At 41.4% G+C, this 27,636-nt stretch overlaps 1 protein-coding gene across 1 annotated transcript in view; it reads left to right on the top strand.

Annotated features, from left to right (window-relative positions):
• Positions 1–27,636, top strand: part of LOC126384297 (dolichyl-diphosphooligosaccharide--protein glycosyltransferase subunit STT3B) — a 117,317-nt gene that overhangs the window by 70,475 nt on the left and 19,206 nt on the right. The window contains exons 4-9 of the mRNA XM_050035267.1: positions 1,565–1,630; positions 9,874–9,973; positions 13,400–13,498; positions 16,083–16,229; positions 25,490–25,538; positions 26,180–26,334. Coding sequence (XP_049891224.1) covers positions 1,565–1,630; positions 9,874–9,973; positions 13,400–13,498; positions 16,083–16,229; positions 25,490–25,538; positions 26,180–26,334 — 616 coding nt within the window. The remainder of the gene's footprint in view (positions 1–1,564; positions 1,631–9,873; positions 9,974–13,399; positions 13,499–16,082; positions 16,230–25,489; positions 25,539–26,179; positions 26,335–27,636) is intronic.

The raw sequence follows: 27,636 nt of genomic DNA on the forward strand, positions 1-27,636 counted from the left end.
CCCTCATCCGCTCTCTCACCACAGCTGTCTGTTCTACATCTGCTATGATCATTAAACTGCTTTTTAAAGGCATACTATGCAGGAATTGTTGGCTACTGTTTGTAAACAGTATTGCTAGTGAAAGTGAAAGCCAACACCAGCTTTGTCTGCTTGGCGTTCTGCCTTGCTGTATTTGAATTTGTCAGTGCTGTGTCCTCGATTTTCAAAGCCTTCTCTGAGATGTGTGTGGCTTACGGTCTTCCACCTGGTCGCTACCTTTTCATAAAGTCTGGACTTTCCCTGCACATTGTGCCCAGGAACGTCCTGAGCATATGAAATTAAGAAAACGAAAATATAGGCAGAGGGGAGTCTCTTGTACACCACCACACACTTCTAGTGGGACGTAGGTGATGATTGGGAAGGATTTCTGACTTGATGCACAAAATATGATTTTTTTGTGTGTTATTACAAGTTTATAATACACATTTTTATGTTACATTTGTCTTAAAAATGAATTTATACTTCTACGTCGAATCGTCACCGTACCTACGACATACCTTATGCTGTAGCCTGACGTGCACCTCCCCAGAAATTTAACTACATGTTAAGGTGAGGCAGACCTCCTGTCTGTTATTGTAAGCTGAAACCATTTTCCTCAGAGGAAACAAAGCTTTTATTTACCTTAATTTCACAGATAAGAAACAATAAATTGTGAAGACAATAAAGCCTCCACAAAAATAGCATTTTAAGTCTTGTGTGTGATTTATTCTTCAGGGATTTATCCTGGCTTCATATGAGCAGAGGAAATCTCCGCTTGTCGCTAGGCTAATTTATACAATGTAAAATGCCATAGGCTTGTGCTAATAACGTTAGTGTGTTATATTTGTTTGGAAAACGTGTTTAGTGTGACAGTTGTTTTGTCAGTGAATCTTGTGAGTTGTAAAGGAGCCAAATTATGTGCTGTTACCTTTGTTAAATGTTGCTGTTGTCCCTGGCTTCATATGAGAAGAGGAAAAGTTTGCTAGTTGCTAGGCTAATTTATACAATGTAAAATGCCGTAGGCTTGTGCTAAAATCATTAGCATGTTGTATTTGTGGGGAAAATGTGCTTTGTCTGTGAATGCTGCGAGTTATAGTGAAGCTGATTTGTGGACTTGTGTTTGAAACTGTTGCAATTAAGCCATGTTTGTGTTTTAGAGGTGTAACTGCAGAGTGACACAGACACACCTCCGCACAAGTATAAATGCTCACAACAGTGAAGGCCACGTGCATAGGCTACGCCGTAGGCTCTGCATTGAGGTGACGCACAACAATAAATCACGCTTTAGTCTTAAATGTGGTGAATCACAGTATAAACAAAACTTTCAATAAGACTATGATGTTTCAGCAAACAACTAAAGTGAACCCGCCTGCACTCAGTCCAGATGCCATCAGGTCATCTTTGACAGAGAATATGCATCCAAGGGTGCTTTAGTTTCTACTGTCCCTAATACACAAACTGTGGGTCTGCATGTCTAATTTGATGTTGATGCATATATGGATATTTATTTATAACACACTGCTGTGACTCTCCCTCTCTCTTGCAGGTGAAATCAGTGAAGACGGGCTCAGTATTTTGGACCATTGGTTGTTGTCTCTCCTATTTCTACATGGTGAGAATAGCACACACACGAACACTGACACAAACAGTGTTTTTTTTTTAGCTCAGTGGGAATTATAAGTCAAGACTAGATTATGACTTGTTATTCTCATCTTTATTTTTTCTGGTATAATTGAACTACACTGTACTCTTTGCTTTTATAGGGTCTTCTTATTTTTTATTTGACTTATATATTGTTTGTGTTTCTGTTTCACTGCTTTGCAACCAACTGCCCTTTTGTGAAAACAACAGACCACAGAGTTAAGGTTGGGTATAATGTAGATGTTGATCAATTCTGGTTCCAGTTTCTCTCTGACCATTTCTTGTCCTATTATTTGGGTAAGAGAGGACACCAAAGTACTGTTTATACAAGCAAAACTCTCTGCCACAAACAATCATTCTACACAAGCAACAAGGGATTTTGTAATTCTTCTCAGTTGAAATGTAAGAAGAAAGACTCTGTATTTTGGCATTCACAAAGAACTTTCACTGGTTTGTACTTTGTCCTTACTCGAGTTGAACACGCTGGCACTAACTGATTTTGCGGCACTATGATGACAAGAGTGGACATCAAAAACGCTGTGCTCTCATACACTGCTGCAGGAAACGCTTTGTCATTTTAGTCAGACTTCGTCTCAACTATGAAGTTATTGCCATATTTTGCAACTGTCTTTTGTAAAGTAGCTCTTGCTCTGGTCTGCCATTTTTAAACATTTTGCCTTTCAGAGTTCTCTCAACAAATCCCACTTTATATGTATTTGGAGCTGGTTTCAAATTCAGATCTGCTTCTTGGTAATTAACTCCTGAGATGGTAGTGATGGGAGCGATTGTCCTGTGTCCAGCATGGACATGGCCAAGGCATGGCAAAAAAGGAGGAGCAGTTTCGCCAGTGTTGTCTGCATTATTTATGAATTCAGGCACAAGCCCATCAGGGGATTGATGAGAGAGATGAGATAAAAAGACGATCCGGGCTCACTGCCTCAGCGACAGATTGTTTGCATGTGTGTGTGAGGGAGCGTGAGCGCCTATGAAAATCTCCAGCTTCTTGCTCATTCCTGGCTAAATCTCTGTGGCTGGCAGTGAGACAGATATCAAATGAAACAGATTACCGAGATCCAGCTTCATCGATCACACTGGGCCACAGTGTCCGAGGGGGCGTAGAGAGGATTGGGGAGATAGGGGACTGATGGAAAGATGAATAGAATAGGAGACCAAACAGAGAATGGAGACAGGCAGAGACAAAGGGAGAGAGGTGTGGAAAGATAAGGGGAGAACAGGATAGACTGGACAGAGACGGAGAGAAATGCAGAACGATAAGACAGGTGAGAGAATATGTTGTGATGTGTAACTTCCTCACTGTCCTCGTCAGAAGGATCGGGAACATAGAGTCTCCATGCTTCGTTCTCCTTATTACCACTTTCTCTCCTTTACACCCCCCGTCAGCGATGTGATGTTCCTCTGTACTGCAACCGCAGCCCACCCACTGTTGCAGATGAGTCCTCCAGCAGTGAGCAGCCAACTAGGCTTGTATGTCTCCATCAGCACCACCAACCTCTCAAACGCCCCCCCCCCGTCTCCTTCTGGTCCAGCACACAAAGTGCCGTATCCACTCGTTGACCCACCCATACCTTTTTTTTTTTTATCACCTTATGCTGTCACTTTAATCAGGATATAGCCAAGGCTACATTTTCCTGTGGGGCTTAATCGAATGTGACACTCGTAAAGCAGATATGGAGACAGAGAGGGACAGATCCCCTGCCTGGATATTGGCATAATCAGGAGGGAGAGGACGGAGAAGGACAAGATTAAGAAGAGGATCAGAGCAGCAGGACCCTACTGATGGACAGGAGCCACAGGAGCCATTCTGGGTAGCTGCGCAACATCCTCCTTTCATCCCTCCAGGGGTGAGGGTAGAGTGGGTAGGGGTGCAGCGAGGGGAGAACAGCGGACAGAGCAAAAGCAGATGCACAGCACTTCTTATTCCCAAAGCTTTGGCTTACTTTTCTCTCTAAACCCTCCAGAGTCCCCTCTATCAGCACAACCAGTAACGTCAGGGCACACCAAAAGCTGCTCTGCTTAATCAACTATTGATTAAATGCCCTGAACACAAGGCTCCTCAGGTGATTGTTAAATAGATTTCACTTTGTTTAACATTTTAGCCATGCTAGCAGTGTGGCTCTAGGGATGTCAATGGTCGGTCTGTCCTCTGCTTTGGTCCAGACTGAAATGTCTCAACAGCTGGATGGATTGCTCTGAAAGTATGTACAGATGTTCATGTTCCCCAGAGTGTGAGGCCTTCTAATGCCATCAGCTAGTCAAAGTGTTCACCTGTCATAATGCCAACGTCTACTTGATGGATTGGCACATTCATGTTTCAGTAAAGATGTGCCTAATGACTTTGGCGATTAGCTGACTTTACCTCTCGCGGCAACATATTGACATTTTTGGTTGTAAGTAAAATGTCAGCAGATTTCCAATGAATTTCCATAAATCAAAGTTTTGACTTTGCAACCAAATACTTGCAAAGACATTCCCATCAGCCTTAGCTGTACTTTGTTTTTTGTGCTAATTAATACATATTAGCATGCTAACATTGATAAACTTAGATGCTGGACATGGTAAATATTATACCTGCTGAATATCAGCACGATAGCATTGTCATTGTGACCATGTTAGCATGCTAATGTTAGCATTAAGCACAAGTACAGCCCAGCGACTTTATATAAAGATGTACAACATGTCTCCGCCTCCTCCCACTGTACATAAATAAGGCTAAAAAATCCCGGGTACGGCCGCTGCTATCTTGCGCAGGTGAGGTCATTTGGAGTCAAAGTCTGGCAGTAGCGATGTGTCAGCAGTATAAGGAGCAAAAAATCTAAGTGCACCTTTTTGAGTTTATGAAAAAAACATCTCTGAAGTTGCAGTTAGGAATGACATCATCTGTAAGTTTAATCTCGGGGTTCAGGCAAAGATTAGGTTAATAAACAGCCCATGCCAAGGCGTTGTTGCCTTGGAGTGATCACCGTCTGAGTCATGTGCAGACATACACACATACAGAGGTGCTGCCTAACAGTGGAATCTAATGTGAATTCAAAGAGCAGCCTGTGTTGCAACTGAAACCTTTCTGTCGACCCTCGCTCATTAAGAGTCCTTGTTTTTAATGTCATTTTAAAGTCTTCTTAATGAACCATCACTGCTGCTTGGAGAGAGGAGAGGGAGCAGTCAGTGAATATGGACACACAAAGAGAACAGAAATCATATTTATTTTCATAAATGAACCGAACAACGCCAAAAAGGCGTGCATAGGCAGGCTGTAAACACTTGTGCACACATATAGATGCACACAGACACACACACAGTAAAACCTTCCTCCCTGTTGCATGCTGTGTTCTCTATATCCTCTTCAGTGCGGCCCTGTGGTCATCAGATAAGCCCAGTATGAAATGCACAGAGCGATAACAGCTAAAAGACTTTGCTCCAAACATTTTCGGATTCCTGCCCTCCGCTGTTAGCCTGTGGCTCGGGCAAAGGGCTGGCTGTTAGAACCATAATTTCAAATAGATCTTGTTCGTGCGTACACACACATACACACACACACACACACACACATACACATACACAGCTTTGGTTTTTGTATTGGTCATTCATCTTAGCATGGTGCTCTAATGTGACCAGCTGGCTCGTTTCTCCTGTTCTTTTCTCCTTCAGTTGATTCAAGAGGTAAATCTGCAATCAGGTTACACTGTAGAGTTTGCTGAATAACAGACGCTGAGATCATCATGTCATATGGAAGCTACTGTATTTACTGACCCAAATGCTTTGGCCATTAAAAGCTTTGATCGTTACTATGGTAATTGACATCCAAATCAGTAATCGAATCTCAGCCAAAGATATTTAAACTTAGGTGATATTTTTGTGACTCCGTCACCAGCAGTCCAACACTACTGAAACTGGAACAGCATGACCACACGTAACAGGCTCACAGATACGCAAGCAAGATCTTGAAAATGTCAAGCATGTGGAGTCGTTTAAAATTTGTGAAGAAGACCCTTAAAAAGTCAAGTGTGAGATATGCTGAAGAAAGCTGGCATAGCACTAATCTACAACAAGCTTGACAAATCACCTGACAACTGTAACGGCTTAGCTGTCTTGCAAAGGTTTTTTTCCCAGCTATTATGGCTAATGCTAATGCGACCTGCAACAAAGTGGCTAATGTTGTTAGGGTTAGGGTTAGGTTGTTTTAGGTGCAATAAAAGTCAGACGTATGTCCTCATCTGTCATCCTCAAGGCTTCGATTGATTACAGATATTACTCACTGAAGCTTTGATGCCCAAAAATTGGTATTCCGGACAATGTTACCATGTTGATATTAGAGTGTAGCACAGCCGTGCCTAATTACAGCCTCGGAGAGCAATGAGCATGGCTACAGATTCATAAAAATATTCAGCTTTGTGCTTAATGACAATTCATGCCAAACAAACATGGCTGCCTCATGCCAGCTGAAGCACATTATTCACTTAGTGTTGCTAAACCTGGCTTTAATACCATTTTGATATTTTTTAAACCCACATGGCAAATTATATAACTGCAGCACGACGTTAGTTAACTTTTAATTTAATATGTAAATCACACCAGCTGCTGCTCATCTCCATTCTGAGTTACCCTGAATGCTTACAAACAGTGACTATGGGAATTTTTTCAGTCACTATCTTCCCTTTTCTCTGACGTGGCGTGCAGCCTCCTACGCTTTTGCCCAGTTAAGTACCCAAAGGGAAAACAAGCCTTAAAAATAATGTTGACTTTGACTCTCTGAGTCAATAATGCACCTCAGTGATGCCAGGGAGTCTAACTCAGAGGGATCGATATTTTAAAAAGGCTTTTTTATTAGGTTTACCCTGGAAAACACTGGTGTGGCTGGCATGGTTTTTGTGAATTAAAGCGCACCATGATTTCACAAATATACTTAGTGATTTACAGACCTTCACAGTCAAGTGGCAGGGTGACTTGCCTTTGTAGACATGTCTGCTAACATACAGTATCTTTTAGACTGAGCTGGATTCTACATCCTCTTATTGCAGATACAGCATGTTTGGTTCCTGCAGTAGATTACATTTAGTTTTGGCCACATGCAGAGGGGTGATTTGAATTATTGCCCATTTTCTCTTTCTATTACTAGACACTGAAAAATGTTACAGTATTGCAGCCATGGAGCCAGCAGCTCTGCACGCTGTGTTTCGAGTGTTATATTTTTAGTCAGATCTCAGCCAGTCAGCAACAGTGAGTCGATCAGCCGCCCCTGTGTCAACACTTAAAATGAGTCTTAAATTGAAGTCGTTTCTGGTATTCATTCAAGTTACGGTTCACATACTACTAATTGGCTGTCACCATCTGAGAGAACAGATGCAAACTACTGCCAAAAGATAATTGCACCTAACCATTCAGCGAGGAACTTATTTAGGAGTTTTTTCCTCTCCCTCTCTGCCTTAATGTAGCATATTAATGCTTTTATCAATTAGACATGATGTGCTTGTTTTTCCTGTGATTGCAGAAGCGTGATGAATGCTCTTTTCATCGTACTGAGCAGGTGCAATGGGGCGCTTTCCGACAAGCTGCTGCGAATAAAGGATCAAACAATTTGCGTACATGCATTCCCTTTTCCTGTTTAATTCACTCTCCCTCTTTCTCTGTTTCACTTTCTAGCACTTTACTACTCTTCTTTCTCGCTTCCTCTGTCTCGCTTTCTCTCTCTCAACACTCCGTCTCCCTGCTCTCTCCGTCTGTCTAGTGCTCTCACCGTTTCCATCTGCCCTTTGCTGTAGTCAAGTGTAGGCAATTGAAAACTTGTCAGTGATGTTTTTGTAGTTGTTTTATAGCCCCCACATCCAGCGCTGTGATATTTAGCGGACCTCAAAAATGGGTGAGGTATAATTTTAGTGAAGCTTTTAAAGTTATTGGTGCAGCTCACATTTTACACCTAACATGTAAAGTATGATTGCCTAGTTTTTATAGATCCTATATACGTCAGGTTTTTATAGCTGTGTGCTTGTGTCTAATAGTGAAGAGGCGATAAGAGTAGGATGGTTTTACATCCGTTCGTGACTGAGTCTGTGCAAGGTTTGTGAGGTGACTTTTGTGCAGAGCTGCATGTATATAAGAAGGGCTGCTCGTATATATGGATTGATTATCTTTTTATGTTATTTGAAATGTTAAAAATCAATCCGCACATATTCAGTTTTTGCTTTTACTTGTATATTGGAGCTGGAACAATTAGTTAACTAGTGGATTGACAAATACTCTTTATTTCTATTTTAAGGGTATCTATTCAGCTCATTTTCAAGTTCATAGTTGTGTTTTGGGTTTCTATTGGTTCACATGCTTCAATGTTCACAGTTCATTTTCGTCATACTGCCCGTGCTGGAACGCCTGTGCTCACGCTCTGTCCGAGACACTCCGTTTTAGCGCCTGTCTCTTAAAGCTCCCCTCCTGAAAAAACCCAGCCTGCTCTGATTGGTCAGCATTTCCAGGTCTTCTGTACCTGCGCCAAGCTGCCAAGAACTGCACCAGACTTTGAAGCCAAAGACTTGCATTTTGAAAGAGATGTCTGCAAATCAGTGGATAGATTTTTATTTTAACATCACAACCCCTGCGAAATGGCTGGTTTCATCATCTGGATTGGCTCCTTTTGATTCGGTAACATTTCGAAAATCTTAGAAGAGCCGCACGAGTAACCCCTTTCAAGTTGGTGCAGGGCTGAACAGGAAGTTAGCCACGCCACTACAGGAAGTCTCTATTATGTTATATATGCCCAATGATACAGAGACAGAGCAGAAGATTTGTGGAATTGTACACACGGAAGTTAAACTTTTTTTGGCTTCATGCACCACTGAGCAACTTTCATAGGAATGAATGCTGTATCAAGTTCTCTTTATACATCCATGATCTACGCTCTCGGTGTTACTGCACAGTTGTTGCAGCCAGGGAGTGACTGTAACAGAGAATAATAGAACTTTCTAAAAGTGATTAAAAAAACGGGAGTAGAAATTAACAACATCAGCAACCAAGATTACGTTTCCTTGTAGATCGCATGTAGCTACATGTAGCAGTGTAGTCTAAGTAATGCGAACTCTTGCAGTAGTCTGCCTGTAGCAGATGACTATATAAAGACATCCGTCACAAACTGACATCATCTTGTCTGGAAATTAGAAACGATCTAAAGCCTGAGGTTTTTGCTCACAGGAATTACTTTTACATTTGTTTAACTAATTATAACCTTTGGCCATGTCTAATATGAACATCCGACATAATAATAGTCGCTCTTAAAGTAAATATGCCAGATATTTGATGCTTCAGTCATCTCAGATATTAGTAAATGCTGCTTTTCTTTCTGTTTTATTTTATTGTTACCATCTGTTATCTCTCAGTTTTGGGCTGTTGATCAGACAAGACATTTAAAGATATTACCTTCGGCTCTAAGAAATTGTAAAGTAATCAAAAGAGTAATTGACAATGAAAATAATTGGTAGTTGCAGCCCTATTGTGCATGAATTCTATTTTTTGGAGGTGGTGGCAGCATTTGAAGTTAAGTGGTTAAATTGGAAACTATAACAGCTGGAATTCAGTTAATATTTTCAATGTTGCTGGAAGTTAAAAATTGATTGTGATGGTAGACGCTGTGGGAACAAATGGCAACAGACAGCACTGAATTTAAAAACTACAGTAACTTTCAGTCACACATAATTGCACCATTGTGGCAGACCAATCTGCAAATTGATTTACATTTCCATATAGATGTTTTAAGCTACAGAAACATTTAAAAACCAGTTGGATTATTGGGAAAATGCACGTCACAAAACTGAAAACTGCTGGAGATGTAGTCATCACAGAGCAGCTACAATATGTCACTTGTTCGGGCAGCAAACTCTCATGCTTTAAGGTTTTTGTTGTCTTTATTTATTCCTTCTTGCTTTTAAGAGGTAGCATACAGCGACAATATGCGAAGCCCTTTGTGCCTCAACAGGACTTTGGGTTTCGATTAGCTTCCGTCACTGAGGCAAACCTGACATCTCTCCTGCAGAGCTGATTTGTAGCACTTTAGAAGAAAAGTCTCCACTCAGCAGGGTTACCTCGTTTGAAACTGAAAAACAAAAAGAAGAATAATTGATCATACGGACCAGTTCTTTCCAAATGACTGTTTTAGAGAAAGGATTATGTCCCAGCAAGCTGACTGACATGTCTATGTGTATGTGTGTTTTCTAGGTGTCAGCATGGGGAGGTTATGTGTTTATTATCAACCTGATTCCTCTGCATGTTTTTGTGCTGATGCTGATGCAGCGCTACAGCAGAAGAGTCTACATCGGTAAGCTACACAAACACACACACACACACACACACACACACACACACACACCACACAATAACTTTTAGCATGTGACTTGATGTTTAAACCTCCCCCTCATACAGTCGCCGAAAAGGAAACTGACAGTTATCAGATCCTCTTTCATTAGAATAGAGATGTATGCAATAAACAGACAAACCACCACTTCCTCCTATGCGTCTCCGAACGTTGTCGCCCAAGCATTTGACCCTGAAACAAGCTCAAATGCCCAGTCATGCCTGTGCTCATCTCTCACAACCGTGCACATTCCATCATCGGCAGTGCAGACATCCACACACCCACACACCACTTAACAGTAAATGCAGCCACCTGCTACCTGATCCTCTTTATTTATTTATTTATTTATTTATTTATTGTAAATACCAGAGGCAGAGCGCCGGTAAAGAGGATAGGCTTGTTATTCCACTGAGCATCCCAGTTTCATAGAGCACGTGTCAGCTTCAGCACATTATCTGTCGGCTCAGAGAACTCGAGCTCAATCCCTCAGACCCTCCACACATCTGTCGTCAGCTCGAGCTTAGCGGCAGGCACTTCTATTGTGGTCAAGAAAAATGATACCATGCCAAGTATTCTTTACACATGATTATATGTTGCACTCACTGTAACCGCAAAGCATAGTCTTTGAGAGCTCTGAAAATAAATTATGGCCTCTTCACAGTGAGAGGGCTTTGACCTACCTCTGCTCTATCTCCAAACGGTTCTCCAACAATGAAATTCTACTTGACGTTGCAGGGCTGTTAGATGAAGTGGAAAATACCCTTCCACCTTCATTGTCCCTCAAGGATGTCTGCAGCCAGAGTATCACCCAGCAACCTCATGTACCTTTTAGTAGCAAATGAGAAACCAAGGCGATTCATGGTTGACATGTACCTAAACCCTTGATCTAGTTAGCCTTTCCACTGCAGACAGTACTCACTGCTCAGTCCAGCTCTTACTGTGTTTCCTCTTCAGTGGTGATGCAGAGGAACGCCTGCACCCCATTTATTGTCCATGGAATGGATTTGCATGCCGACATTTTCAGAAGAAAAAGAACAGGCTGGAGTTTCTCTCAATGGGATATTTGATAAAAGCAAATTAGTGCATTGAGTCCTTGTTGGACACCAGGGTGTAGTACTGCCAGAACGCACTGAAACAAAGTTCTGCCACTTTTTTGGCTGGACTGCAGAGGCAAGGCCAGCCCTATAAAAAATGAAGTGAGTGAGTGATGAAGTTACTGATGATGTGGGTGTTTTCTCACTGGCCATTGATCTTTCAAAATGAATACTCACTGACAAGCCGACAGAGCCATCAACGCAGAAAGTCCTGTATTATTTAGTGTGTTCCATTTGTATTGGGTAGTCAGAATTTCCGAGTTCCCATTTGAAAACTTCAACTGGAATGCCCCCTGGAGTCAGATGTCCAACTGGGAAAGTCAAAGGAACCTCATCAACCCCAAACTCAGAATCCAATATGGCTGCTCCGTTATTCACAGAGACTCTCTTTTTCATGTCGGACAAAAAGCTTTGGAAAATTTATTTTTGTCTGAGAATGTCATTTTCAAGTAAAAAATCAGTTTCACATTTACATTTTTTTTTATGTCAGTTTGAATTGTAGAAGTGAAAATAATACTAATAATAATGAAAATGATAGTCTCTTTGAGGTATAGCTGAACATGTCGACACGCTCAGTGATTGCTCAGTGTCAATACTGTCTGCCTCTCCCCTGTGGTCGTCTTGTCCGTGTGTCACTATCACCGTCATGGAGATCCCGTTTCGTCCCACCAAACTCGTTTGCTTCCTCATCCAAATGTCATTCGGAATGTTGATCACAACAGGAAGTGTCGGAGTCTGAGTCCATCAATATCTCCACGGCTTACACAACTGTTTTACGCAACTTTTCTATTGGCGCCAGCATTTTCGTGCGGTTTACAAGCAGCTACATTTCTGCAGTTCCTGGTATTGCCAACAATGTCTTGGTTTTCTGACTTGTACTGGAACGCAATCAAGTCGGGTGTGACGCTATTCCCAGCTCCGACCTCTATACTGATTCTGTATGGACCAATCATTAGACTAAAGTGTTTCAAGTATTGGGTCACAAGACTTGCTACCTAAACATAGGGGTGACAAAAAATGGCGATGGTACGGAGTGGTTCTATTGGTACCATCCACAACTTCTCACAAAGATAACCATTCCAATGTGGGATGAACTGAACTGAACTAAACTGAGCCAGACTGCCTGGTGGAAACAAGGCTATAGTGGACGCCGTAGAAGTTGACTCTGGGGTCGACAATGTCATATAGAGAAACCTACCTTTTTTTGCCCAGAGGCTAATGTCAGCCCTTGTGCCACTCCAACAAGGGCTTGGTTGCAAGTGTTTCCTGTTCAGAAGCTTTGTAATCCAGCCTTAAACTGTGGTATCTTTTCAGAGACTTCGTAAAATAAATCATTTTTTCCATGTTTGAAAAATGAAAGTTAAAAAACTTTGAACTTCGTGCAAAACGCTGCGCTCATCACTGTAACTCTTTACCCAGTTGTCCAGTCTCGCTGGAGGAGGGGTGGGACAATGACCAGCCCGCACATACATGTACAAGTGCTGAACAACAACTATTGTTTTAGGTTGGGGAAAAAACATCTTGGTGGAAACACAGCCTTATGAAAATAACACCAGTGATTGTCCAACCAATGAGAATATGGTCGGACAAGGACATATCGACCAACTGACCAGAGGGTGTCAGCCCTAGTAGGCATATTCTGTTGACAGAAGAGACATTAGGACTTCAGGCACGTCCTGTAGTTCTCACCTTCCCTCCTCTTAACATCTTACAGCTCCTCTTTCCAGAGCCAGGTGTCTCTCAGCCACTACACAGGAACATACAAAAAGAAAAAAAGCAAGAAGCTCTCGGTTTAATAAAATGCCTCGCAGTCTATGTTCCCTCACAATTCATCTCTCTCTGTCTTGAGTCAATAGCAGATGTGTGAGAAAGAGATAGCTGAGGGCAGTCACAACTACTTCAAAAACGAGGCACACTCTTCAGGAAGAGTATGAAATCTTAATTAAGCTGGTGCGCCTGCGAATCGGTTCCCCCCAGCTATAAAGGTGGGAGTTGCACTGTTCTCAGCACCATCGTCTCACTTCAGGCCTCCCCGCCACACTGCACCGAGCCAGCTCCCATTTTCTCAGTAAATGACATTAGATTAGGTATTTTGTATTTACTCCCTCTGAGGTGCGACAGTGAAAATCAATAGACTTTAAATACCTCTATTGAGGTTGATTTCCCATAGTAGGGCCCAAACTGCAGTAGTGGATCCGAATAGAGGGGATTTTAGTTGTGCAATAGTTTATTTTCATGTTTTTATTTCTTATCTGATCCACTCTCTGTCTCCTGTTTTGTTTCTTCTCTATTACAGCTTATAGCACTTTCTACATTGTGGGTCTGGTACTGTCGATGCAGATCCCTTTTGTTGGCTTCCAGCCGATCAGGACCAGCGAGCACATGGCTGCTGCCGGTAAGTCCCATCCTCTCTACCTCCAGGGTGGCTGATCCTGCATTCCTCTAGTGTTCCCTTCAAGAAAATTGCCATTTAGAGTGCAGTGATGAAGTCAGCATTTCCTGGGGAATGTATCTGCCTGATTCTGCAAGTGCAAGTGGAAGTTGAAGTGTGAATATTGGAATTATACTCATCAGGTGGCTACAAACACAACTGTGCAATGGCCAAAAAAATAATTTAATACAGGTTTAAAGAGACGATTCGACCCCAAATCAGTAATTCATATTTTACCTCTTACCTGTAGTGCTGTTAATCAATCTAGATTGTTTTGGGATGAGCTTCAGAGTGTTGGAGAGATCGGCCGTAGCAATGTCTGCCTTCTCTCTAATATAATGGAAGTCGATGACACTCAGCTTGTGGTGCTCAACGGGCCTGAAAATACCTCTAAAAAACTCAAAAGCAATGTCTCTTTTAGAAAATCATGACCCAGTTATTCAAGATAATCCACAGATTTTGTTGTGAGCAGTTTCATGTAGGAGCTATTTTCTTTTTACCGAACTGCACCCACCAATTGTATCACTGCACAGAAGGAAGTGTGCATCTACTCATGGACTACAGGCTCGGGCTTGTAAGAGTTGTACACTTAATGGCGTCTTCTTTGGATGAGCTGTGACGTTAGCTAGCTCAGTGGTTCTAAGTTAGCTAGCAGTAGAAACCACCAGTATACTATCTTACGCGTGGTGATAAGGTTGGTGGTTGTAGTTGAGTAGAAAGAAAAGCGTTCCAACATGAAACATGGTTTCTGGAAAGACACATTGCTGTTGAGTTTTTCAAATGTATTTTTTTGGCTCTTTGAGCACCACAACCTGAGTGCCATCTAGTTCCATTATATTGGAGAGAAGGCAGACATCTCTATGGCCAGTATCTCACGCACTCCGCAACTCTCGCCAAAACAATCTAGACTGATAAACAGCACTACAAGTAAGAATAAAAATGTGTATTTTTCATAAGGGGTGAACTGTCCCTTTAACGCTACATTTATCTTTGCTAAAATCCGTGTTATAATGTACACCTCGAGTTACACTGAAATTATTTGCATTTTTATTACTTTATGGAAAATTCCTATTTAAAGTTATATTGCACAGACGGTCTGGGTTCTATACAAGGACGCATTGATAAACGCCCTGCCCTGACCCTGCCAACAAATGTATGCTGCAACACAAGGGAAAGGTTCAGGTTGACTGCTGCAGTTCATGTATTAAAGGTGTGACTTTACATAAGCCACCTGCTTGTTATCCAAAGCACCTTACAGTACCGAGGATGCACACAGTTTAAGATAGTTTGGCTGCATTGGGAATTGAATCCCCCCCTCCCCGTGCTGACAGTGTTAGTCATGCTCTGTGTGTAGAGGAACACGTGACCTTCTCAGAATATATTTACAAAATAGAAATAAGTAAGCAACTTCACGAGCCACCCATATGGGTTTAGCTCTTTAAGTACTTTTCATTTTTGGCTTGTGGGTAGTTTATTAAAGCTTGTTCAGTTTCTCCACTCAAGAGTGGGCCCATCTGCTGCCTGACAGCACGGATGGGTGCTTATGTATGTTCATGATTCTTGTGTTCATTTACATCCAGATTGGGAGAGGACTGTCGTTGGCAGCTTCAGGAAGCCGAGCAGCACCTTTTTTTTCTTTTTCTTTTTCTTTTGAGAATTCTCTTAACACTGCAGCAGGCTTACGTTGAAGTGTCCCTGTTTTCCTGTGTGTCGACAACACAAACAGTATTATGAGAGGCTTTGAAAAAAATGCACCACCAAAAATCATCTCTGCCTCTCTCTGTTTTTGGCTCCCCGCTCTCTCTGAGTGTGTTTTTATGTCGCTGGGGTAGCAGCTGCTCAGAACATCTGGTGGTAGCATTCAGGGAGCACAGTGGGAGACAGGAAGAGAGTGACAGAGCCGCGGACCTGTCGGTACCGTTGAGATGTCAGCCCCTGAGGCAGGCAGGTGGGGTGGCATAGACTGACAAGCGTGTTAGCACCATGGCGGCTCTCCAGGAGACAGGCTTAACCTTGGAAATGGGTGAGACCTGCTGTGGGCGGTGGTGGTGCTAGCGCAGGAGTAGGGGCGATTTCACACAAGATTTGTCAAAGGATGGGAGGTGACGAAAGGGAGGGAAACCAGGACCCTTTTACATTTTTTATATCGAATTCACCAGACAAACAAAGAAGACGCACTGGAGAAACAGGCGCTGAGAAAGTGACAGAGCAAAGGAACGGGGGAGAGAAGTGTGACCGAAGGGGCTGCGAAAAAAGAAAGGCAAGGCGAGGGAAAGAGAAGGGCTTATTCACACAGATCTGTCTCATGCATTTGAAATATGTTGTCCCGCAGTATTTGTCTTTCACATCTGCATGAACAGCCAAAGGGGCTATCGCAAACTGCTTTGTCGAGGATTCTGCCAAACTGACAACGGCGCTTCGTAACCACGTAAACCTGCTTTGTACCCTGCAGGAAGGAACATGAATCAGGGCCTCCTCAAACACTCAGTGTGAGTTTCTTTTGTATGTTTGCTCGTTCTTATGTTTGTGTCTGTGGCTTCTTTCTCAGGTGTGTTTGCACTTCTCCAAGCCTATGCCTTCCTGCAGTACCTGAAGGACAGGCTGACCAGACAGGAGTTCCAGACACTTTTCTTCCTTGGAGTCTCTCTCGCTGCTGGCGTGGTCTTCCTCACTGTGATCTATCTCACATACACAGGTCTGTACGTCTGCTCACATGGTTTTGTATAATCGTAAACCACCTCATTTATTGTGTTAACTGTTCTTGTAAGTAGAGCTGATAGTTGGCAGAATATTACTCTGTGAATAATATTCAATGAAGTCAATTAATTAAGCAAAAATGCCCAAATCTTTTAGGTTTCAGCTTCACAGTTTTGAGTATTTGCTGCTTTTGTTTTCTAGAATTGAATGTCTTCAAAGTTTGACTGATAGTCAAGCAAATTGAAAACATCACCTTGGGCTCTGGGAAATTAATTTAAAAGAAATCAATAAATTTATTTATAAAACAGATAATTACTTGTAGGCCTCCTTATAAGCAATTATCATCAGTTACAACCAGCACGGCTCGGCAAATGAGCAGACTTGTTATTAATCAATAAACATATTACTAAACATAAACAAAACGCCTAATCAAAGGATCAAGTTGATAAACGCTGAGAGGCTGTTACAGATCTCATCATAGTTCACCTGGCTGCAGTCTTAATTTAATTAATGAAAACTATGACAGCCAATGACCTTTTTTCTATGACTAAGTCTAGATGATGATGAGATGGCACCATTGCAAACAGCCATGAAGCACCGGGAAACGCTGCCTGCATCCTTTCGGAGCCATGTTCACTGGCTGTTTAGACAGGATGCGGTGCAGCACTGAGCTCCGCAGCCGGCTCACGATTTGCAGCAATAGTTTCGGCGTCTGGTCTGTTTTTTCCATCAGGACTCGACTGGTAACACAATGAGCATAGTAGGTACTGCAGAAACTAAAGTTAAATTTAACAATGACAACAACAGGGCTTGGGTTTGTACAACTGTCATTGTTTTATATGGGCCTCAGGCAAGTTATTGAATCGTCTTGGTTCAAAATTTAGTTTATTTAATATACATGTGTTCAGAAAAGACAGAGTTTAAAATGTTAAGACGTTGTGCAGGAGAGGCTAGACACAAAAATGTCTCTATAAACATAACTCCCCTACAAAATAAATATATAAACCAGTAGTTTCATGTCTGGATGAATTCTTTAAATAGATCTCATCAGACCACTAGACTAGACACTCTCTGCAAAATAGCTAATCATTCAACCCGTGTTCTTAATTTGATAATGACCAGAGACAGTCTGTGAAGTAATTTTTGACTAAAATGTCAAATTAGATGTCAACAGTTTTCATTGACTAGAACTTAATTAAAAAAAGCTCTGTTTTTCTTTGACTAAGGACCAAGTCATAGTGTCTGTGATCGCGTGTCTTCAATCTCTTGTTCCAAAGGCCAGTCCCAGTCCCATCCCATCTAAATACTGCAATCAAGCCAGCTGCATCGGCGGCACCATTGAGAAGTTAGTTTTAAGTTAGATATTCGACAGACATTCACTCCAGATCCAGCAGCATCTTCTTCGTTTCACTTTTACCCGAAGCCTGCCTTCTAGCCCTCCTGTTAACTGCTGGGGGTGACGTGGACCCTCAGTTGGGTTAGGTTAGTTGTGTTGTATTTTGAATAGAGTTGTGAGGGTATCCACGTGACAGGGGCTGTCCACAGACGTTCAATGCACAAAGTAGGTCCAAGCTCTAAGATAAGACTAAAACACCCAGACTTTTGGTAAACTAAAACGATTACTTGACTAAAAAATATAACCGGATCAGGTTGACTAAATATGATAAAAATAACAAGGACATTTGACACAGCAGTAGGACTTAATAAAAATAGCTGACAAAATGAACTATACCTGGCTGTATGCTCTTAAAGGAAAGCCTACCTGGTATATCAATATATCAACAACAGTAATAGGCCTGCCCAGTCTAGGAAATATAACATTTGAGTCTCTATAATGCAGTCAGAATATTCCTGTGAATGTCAACAAGTTAAATTAAACTTTGTTCATGTTGTCCAGTCACACATGGAAGTCTGACACAACAAAAGTGGCTCATACATGAGGCGCTGTTATGTAGTAAACTTCGTAAAGATGAGCGGTCCAGCGTTACTGTGGCAGATCATCCTCCAATTAGGATGTGTTGGTGCCACTGCCAACAAAAAACTGCATCTAGTTTGTAACATAATAGAATGTGGTAATGTTTTCACCCCCATCTGTTTGTCTGTTTATTAGCACAATATATAAAAAAAAATTACCCTGAATTTGGCTGAGGTTTGGTGGGAAAATAGCCTTTTGTGCAAAGATCAGTTGGCTTGATATTTTTGATGGTGATCCAGATCTGGGATTTCAGCCATTTCAGATTTTGTTTTCTTTATTTAGCCAGAAGTTACAGTATGCTCATACACTATCCCCCCTGGTGGTCTGACCTCCAGGCCTCCCAGTGGGCTGCTAATCAGCATTTGGTTTGTCAGAAAATTAAACCCAGAAGGCAAATGATAAACAAATATAAACTGATATGGACGCTGCAGCTTTGCAAGTTGAAGAACTGTTGAGCGTTGGTGGACTGTGCTCTATCGAGGGCCTTTTTGTGGGATTATATGAGTGTTATTTTTGACTGGCCTGATTGAACCCTGATATGCACAGCTGGCTGGTTGAACTTTGTCCTTGTTAATGTTTTTCTCCATTATTTTCAGCTCTGCCTGCGATTTGGCCACAAGGTTCAGACCTTTCAAATGTTGCCTGCTTGCTATTTATTGATTTTATTTGTCTCCTGATAAAGAGTTCATATTTAGGATGACATAGCCTACCATCTTTTTGACACTGGCTTTGTTTTCCTTATCTAGTGCTTCATTACCTCAGACTGGTCTTATAAAGCTTGTAGAGTTTACTGTGTGAGAAGAGAGATCGCTTGTCCCCTGAGGTTGTGTATGCACACCTATTCTGCAGTGTGTTATGAGCCTTTATATGAAGTACCCTCAGGGTTCTCCAAGTGAGATTTAAGACTTTTTAAGACATTTTTAATACTGAATGAAATTTAATGCCAACTTCAAAGCCATACTGACAAAAGCTATGGAAGATATAGAATGGAAAATCAGTATGGATTTTAAGCCTTAGAAAATAATTATTTAGTAAGTAGGCCCCAACCAGTGGTGGGTGACAAAAATACTCTGCTGCAAGTAAAGTCCTGCATGGAAAAATGTACTCAAGTAAAAAAAACACTTTGAGATTCATATATATTATATTAACGATTTATAATTAATGACACATTAATGCAAGCATGTCCAAAGTCCAGCCCAGGGGCCAATCGTAAACCGCCAACAGCTTGTCTTTCAAAATAGACATGGTCTTAGCAAAAAAGCGTGATATCGTCTGCGAGGGCAGCTGTTTTCAGGAGAAGTGGAAAGTTGACTATTTTTTCAGTGACAGATGAAACATTTGCATTTGTTTAATTTGTATGTGAGTTTTTTATTATTTTTTCATTTTTTAGTAACCCATGTAATGCGAGAAGCAACTGGCCCTCAGCTGTTTTCATATTATCTAATCCACCCCATTCAAAAGATGTTTGGACACCCCTGCATTAATGTGTTAATCACTTTAAATGTCACTGCTGATACAAGTGAAGCTCATTTTAATTACTATGTTTATATCTGAGTAGTTTAATCTGTAACAGTGCATCATCATTTATCTATTAGTTAATTGTAGTGTTAGTAATCTGAATCTCCAAAGTAACTAAAGTCATCAAATAAATTTAGTGAAGTGCTCTATTTGTCTCCAAAATGTAGTGGAGAAGAACAATAAAGTAGCATACTGTGAAAGTACTCCCGTAAAGTACAACTGCCTTAAAATTGTACGTAAGTACAGCACTTGAGTAAATGTACGTAGTTACATTCCACCACTGCTAAGTACCAGAATTTAATAAAACCTTTTACTATAATAGGCCACTCACATTCATATTCAGCCATTTGGTGATTGTTGTTTTGTTGAGGCTTTCGTCAAACATAACAACAAAGTTGATGACCTCACTGACTTGGTCAGTCAGCTGTTTGGTGATGAACGGAGCCAGACAAGATTTGGTGATGTACTTGTTGCTTCCACGTAAGGAAGTAGCCATGATCGCAGAGTTGGGATTCATGGTTTCGAATATTGCACTAATTTTGTCATTCGAAGTATATTCAATTCAATTTTATTTATAAAGCCCAATATCACAAATCACAATTTGCCTCAGAGGGCTTTACAGCATACGACATCCCTCTGTCCTTTGGACCCTCACAGTGGATAAGGAAAAACTCCCCCAAAAAAGGTGGTCTGCAGTCCCCAGTTTCCAGGATCCAAACCACCTCTGCTCAAAGAGTTGGCGTAGAGCCACAAAAAGCTTGCGGGTTCACACCCTGCGCTACAGACGATGCAACAAGCTAACGTTAGCTTGTTAGTGCAAAGTGTGAGACGTTTTGTTTTCTCATCTCACTGACATAGCTCGCGCTTTTGTGTGTGTATGTCCCTTTGTGATCATTCCATGTTCTCTCCCTTAATTCTGAGGTTTTTGCTAATCCATTAATGCAACGCAAATGTGACTTTAAATGTTTTTTCCTCAGCAGCTCTTTGTTGAGTTTGAGTCGTGGGGTGGTGAACTGAGCAGATTGATAAATTGGGTTAGAGGAGCAGCTGCTGCAGATGGAAGTGAAAGTAAACTTTTAAAGCTAGCGCTTGACTGTGGGGTCCACGGTTTCCACTGGACCCAGCGGTTTCTTCTAAAGTAGCGTGGAAAAACAATGAACAACACTAAAACAAGGGCACTGTAAGAAATAGAGCATTTTATATCTATATGAAATAATGAACGGTTAAGTTTCACTTTCACTGCACTAGGCATTCTGCTGCTGCCGTCTGTACTTAGAGTACAGTCTGCTCAGAGTGTGGTGCGCTGAATAACTGAATGGTATATTATCCAATAGCGTTCCTAATGTCCAAAAATAGGAGATCAATATGTCAGGAAATGCTAATATCACGGCAGGCTGCCACAAATTAATCAATGTAATGTGAATCCTAAAGTCATGTGAGTCACACCTCTTTATACATCCATAAGTAACACCAAAGAGAGATTATTCTAACATCACACACACAAAACATTTTATAGGTTTGACAGTTATTAATGATGTTACAATATTTATATAATTCTGCGAAAGGACAAGAAAACAATTTAAAACCTTTGTAAACAAAATTCAATACTTTTTCAACAAAATTCAATATTTTTAAGGTCTTACGAAGAAATTTTAAATTCAATGCTTGTTAATACTTTTAAGGCCCTGCAGGTACCCTGTAATAAAGCATGTGACAGTTTCTACCCAACATTTTATATTGGTTTTCTCACCTTGATTAAAGCAGCAGATTATTTACTCGCCTTAACCAGCAAACTGACAGTCTGTCACTCCTCATTATGTAAACACTGCAGCCAGGCCTTGTGCCCAGTGCAAAAAGGTGGTGGCACCTCACATCCACAGTGATATTGGCATCCTTGGATTGGTCGCCTGCCTGTTTTAGAACTGACTGGCCACTCACGTGGATGCAGAAGTCTCCTGAGGACCCTGGCTTCAACTGGACGTCTGGTGAACGTTGTGATGTGTCAGCCATCTGAATAGAGCAGTGGGAGTCAGTGACTGTTTGGTGATATGCCAGTTTTGCAGGGAAACTGCGCATGTTCTCCGGTCTGTCAGACTTTTTCATCTCATAAGCTGGGTGGGTTTTCTCAGTATCTTGAACACGGAGCCAAGTATTGATTGGTTAAATCAGTGTCATCCTTTAGATCAGCTCTCAAAATATCTGCTTCATCTCTCTTTTATTGCTTTTTCATATCTTTTTCTTGCCTGCTTTGGTTCAGCGCCTTGCAACATCTTATTTAAAAAGTGCTCCTATTTTTTGATGATGGCGGTTATTAAATGCATTATCCACAATCTTTTTAAAGACCATCAAAGGACAGGGTACAGCCGAATGTTGGTGCAAACATGTCACAGAATTTGAAATATGGGGCTAAAGCTTTTGTTTGTGTTGTCGGCGCACATATGTGAGTGTGTGTGAGTGGTTGTGAGAGCCCCCAAGCAACAGTTCAGAGCTGAAATGTATTCCACATCAAAGCCTAACCAAAATAAGACATTTGTATGCGCGCATAAAATGCCCTGTGCGGTCTAATTTGCAGCTTAAATGGTTTCAGTTACATTTATAAACAAGTCAATTCCAGTAATTAAGTACCATCAATAGAATACATTTTCAGCATTGACACGTTCTCTTCTGGGTTTTTTTTTTTTTTGGTTTGGAACCACAGTTGGCAGAAAATCCTGCTTTACACAGTTAAGTTGCTGGGATACATATGAATGTTATTTAAGGCCCTGATATTCTCTCAATGAACATCTGACTAAAGTATGATGTCCAGATTTTCTCTTGAAGTTAGAACAGTTTTGGTTGTTCAGCATCAGAGATTTCAGTTTTGTTTTTGTTGTTCTCTGTGCTCACTCACTGGTTTAAAGTAGGCGGCCCAAACAGCGTTCAGCAGCATTTGAATCAAAAAAGGGTTGTTAGCCTGTGGTGCCAGCATTGTCAAAACCACACAGTCCTGATGAAACGGATCAGATATCTGAGTTTTTGAATGTTAAAGGTGCCCTGTGGAATTTTCTGGTAGACAAACAAAAGTTATGTTTACATACAGTTTTTCATCAAAACACACTGGGGGTATCCTTGAGGTCTAACGAGCTTAATGCGTTGCGTTTCGTTTACATCAGAATCGCACAAATCCAACAGCATGATGAGTACGTGCGTTGTCTTGCATGTGCATACAAACAAACAACATGAAGACCAAAACATTACTACTCTTCCCTCCTGGTGATCAGAAGGTCCACAGTGTCTTTAAACTATTACATCAATAAAAACAAAAGCTCCAATCAGACAGAGCGACTTTTGCAAGTTGCTGCATCTTTTTTTAATGTTGCTATGCAAAAGAAAAATAAGATAGACGGAGGGCTCTCTGGCTCCAGTTGAGGATGAGAGGCAGTTTCCAAATAGTACTTTGGTCACAGGGAAACAGAGGTCCGTGTAGGTACAGATGTAGTCACCTAGAATTTCCCATACCTTCGTGATGGGACCCTGGAGGATCTGTAGCAGATCCCCGCTGGGACCTTGCCAGGTCCTTGACTGGAATGAGATTGAGCCTGTTTACAGTAGAATCTAGACATGCTTTGTCAGGAAACCAGTGGCTGGGAGTGGACTGGGAACTGACTGGCAGTCGAAAGGCCTTCCGTTGGGAGGGAAAATTCTAGGTGGCTCCATCTGTATATGAAACCCTCCGAAAAAGGAAAAAACCACAGGGAGTACCACTAGCTGGTCCAGGAGCTTCACCTGGTCAAGGTTTATTTTAGTATGAGTCGGGGACAGTTTGGCAACCTGCTATTAAATGTAAGAAAGTAGTTAAAGCTATCAAAGTGAGCTAACGTCAGCTTAACACTGTACACTACCACTTGTTGTCATCACCACCAGCACAGGAGGCCCGCCTCTCAATTTATCCGATTGGACAAAGAGAAAAAAGGCCAATGACACTGGGCGCTTTTCCAATCTGAGTTATGGTTTTTCAACTCGAGGTGTTCAGGGTGCTCCTGCATGTGAGTGGAAAAACATGAGCCGCTCAAAAACGCAAAGCAGCGAGCAAAACACTTCACTCTCACTGAAAACGATTACAAAGAGCCCCCCCTGCCTGCTTGGTTGTACTCAATCTAATTAGGGCCCAAGGATTTTCTTTGTGAACTCTATCTTGATTGTTGCTTATTTCGTCATAAATATTTATTGTGATACAGAAATACATAAGATCAGAAACCAAGTTTTCAAGGGCTTCGAATAAGTTGATGCTCTTTTCCTCATGATACATGATATATTTCAGTTTTGTTTCACACAATGAATATTAAAACTATACTGTAGACATCCTTTTTTTTTTCCCCTCAGGCAACCTTTGCTACTTGTGCACATTTTTCTAGGCCCTTGGGTCAGATAGTGTTTGCCGTTTTATTTATTCAAAGCTGCAGAGTTGAGTTGAGTTTGCTTTATAAATAACCAGTGCAGTGCCAGTTTGAAATGTTCAGAACAGTCCGATTGCTTTGCCTCTGGTTTTGCTGCTGGCAGCTTTTTCAAGTTTTTAGCTGGATGTCTATTTTTTGTATGTATATTGAGAGCAACAAATGACCGGAGTCAAATTCCTTGTATGTGCATACATACTTGGCCAATTGATTGTGATTGTGAGAACTGGTTATCCAAACAACTTCACACTAAACACTGAGCTTCGTTTGGTCCTGAGTAATACACCTGCCAATGACATAGTTGCGTCCCTTAGCAGTGCTAGAGTATACGTGTCATTTGGGTGCAAAATCTCACACAAAACACAACACGCAGCACACACAAACAAAGCCTGGTTATTTCCAAGAAAGAAAGCATTCATACCGAAAGTTACATCGCTTTTTGGGCCCAATGGCGTCACGTGATGGACCCTGAAGTTGTAATTGGCTTCAAAGCCCGAAACTGTTCCTGGGAGCTTGATCACAAGAGCTCGTACTCAACACCTTGCATCCTTGGATCCTCAGGAATATACCCGCTAAGTGTGATGTAGAGATGGGCATGAGTAGACGAGGACCTGAGTGCTAGATTTGAATGTCAGTATTCATTCGACGTAAACAGTAATTGCAGCAAAACATCCCACATTTAAACATAAAGTTAATTTTTTTCACTACATAAAATGGGTAAAATCTTATTCCTCTGTAGAGCTGCTGCTCGATACCTCCTTGCCCCACCGTTGCTCTCATTTTGTGTATCATGAGACACTCGGAAACTATTGTTGCAGGAGTGTGAGCTCCATTTCAGGAACAGTTGGTGAGAGTCCACCCGCATGCTCATACACAGTGACAGGGCTGACTGTCGGCATCACTCGGCTAGCATTAGCTGCCACTGCTGCTGTTAGCTGATGCTAACCAGGCAAATGTTGAACTGATCAGGAGGAGAGCAAAGAGGGTGCTTCATCGCTGCGTCTAACTTATGTAACAGCAGCAACAGAAAGTTTGCCGATTTATCTTGTGGTAACTTTGTATTAATGGTTAAGAAGGCTAATGGAAGCCTTAATATAGTACTCAAGTATTTTATAATAACTAAATACTTTAATCTTTTGGTTCTAACAAAGGATAATCTAATGAAAGTATTTAAAAGTTGTTTTAATAACTAACTTATCTCACTTTACATAAACATAATTCAACAAACTTCCTCCACGCCCACCAGCGGTCGTTGTATTCCAGGGCTCACATGGTAAACATGAAAATACAAACGCTTTATATTTCTGTATTGATTGTCTTTTCTTTCCCCAGGATACATTGCTCCATGGAGTGGTCGTTTCTACTCTCTCTGGGACACTGGGTAAGCTCTGCTGACCTTCACACTCTCACTGTCGATGCAACACTTGTTCAATCGAGTGTGTTTCCTGAGACGGCTGTAAACCCCCGTGCACCATCCCAGAGGGAAAAACAGTACAGCGCAGGCACTATGTTGAACTATTGTCTTACTTCCAAACAGCATCAGGCACCCTGTGTTCTCCAAATGCACTGCAACGTGTTTGATATTTCAGCACACCCAATCAATCCCCTCCTCCCTACCCTCCTGTTTGCTGACTGAAGCAGTATGGGATAGTTTTTTCCCTTCCTCTGGAGGCTGATACTAATTCCTTAATGTGCTGTGTGTTTTCTCTTACCCAGCTGTAATCACAAAACACTTTAGAGAGAAATATTTAAAATCGTATAGAAAGTGCTGTAATAATGAATAAAGAGGGAGCACACAGATCACAAAAACTAACAGCCAAAAAGAGCATTACTCATCTCTGCTGCTAAATTTGTTCATATTTTACCATGAGCATGCCAGGGAGGTAAATTATCTTTTTTCCTCATAATTCTGGAGTTAATCAGGAGGATCTATTGTATAATTTGTCTCAGTGCTCCCAACGCGCGCAACCCAACATGAATTACATCCTGTCTGTCTCCCCCTCCCCCTCCCTCTATCCTCAGCTACGCTAAGATCCACATCCCCATCATAGCGTCAGTGTCGGAGCACCAGCCGACGACGTGGGTCTCCTTCTTCTTCGACCTCCACATCCTGGTGTGCACGTTCCCAGCAGGCCTCTGGTTCTGTATCAAGAACATCAATGATGAACGAGTGTTTGGTAGGAGCATTTTATTTAAATCGCAGCTCGACAGTTTTTAAAATTATGCTCCGAAACTTTTGTTTCTGCTGTAGCAGAGTGACAAAGTACATAAGTGTTTTACCCCACTGTGAATTTCTGTCTCATTTTTTTCTTTGAAAGTAGAAATAGACAATTTTTTTTTGCTTTAACTTATCATTATGAAATAAATGTTGATGACACGAATTTGTAATGGCTACAGAATAATGACCCCAACAGAGGTGAGATTAGATCCTCCATAAACCTTGCTTTCACTGTGCAATTCTGTCTGCCCCTGGGTGAGATCTCCCAGCAAAATTAAGGCTCGATTTGTGCCACAAAGGAAGTGCGTTATTATTGCACAACCAAAACAGGAAGAGGATAGCGCTTTGGTTTTTCTTGGAAGCTATCGGCAGCTATCTCCAATTATCAAAGAGTTTTAATGTAAGTTCTTTGCAGTTATTATGTGTCCTGTGTTTTTGGTCGTTTCTATCCTCTGAGGAAAATAGGAAGTGATCTGGTTGACTTGGCAACAGTGGCACCAACAATAATACCACTTGGAAAAGCTAGAGGGGGAGAAGTTGCTTTAATGACATCGTCAGTGTTACTCAACATATAAATACAGGACCCTCCTCATGACGTACCAGCGCAAGAAGTTTATGTTCAGCTTTGTTTCAAGGAAGTCATTTTTTGGTTTAAGGGAAGGCAGTGTCAGTCGTCCATCCTTCCACTTGTGTCCAGACTGAAATGTCTCAACATATATTGAATAAAATGGCCATTAAATTTAGTACTGACATTCATGATACCCTCAGGAAGCAACTTTGGTGATGCTCTGACTTTTTCGCTAGCTCCATCATCAGGTCAAAATTACACATTGTCCAAATTTTGTAGGGATGACGCTTTGAGGCTGATTAGTTGAACATGATAGACATTAAACCTTTAATTAAAACTGCATGATAGCGTTGTCATTGTTGCCATGTTGCCTGCTCATGTTCAGCATTTAGTTCAAAGCACAGACACTGTGCTTCCTGAAATAGCTGCACAATATGTGTCATTTCTTACTCAGCTAATACAGCAGCACAGACAGACTGACGCTGCTTTTATAAGAAGGAAACTAGACTATTATAACAGTCTCCTTTCTGATCTACTGAGGAATACAATAAATCAGCTAAAATTAATTCAAAATTCTGCTGCACAAGAGCTTAATACAAAAAGGAGAGCACACAACTGATTACCTGTTAGGTTCTGTATTGATTTTGAAATTCTTTTATTAGTTTATGCGGCCTCATATGGCCGTTAACCAGA

This window comes from Epinephelus moara, chromosome 22 (assembly GCF_006386435.1).
Source record: "Epinephelus moara isolate mb chromosome 22, YSFRI_EMoa_1.0, whole genome shotgun sequence".
NCBI classification, from domain to species: domain Eukaryota; kingdom Metazoa; phylum Chordata; class Actinopteri; order Perciformes; family Serranidae; genus Epinephelus; species Epinephelus moara.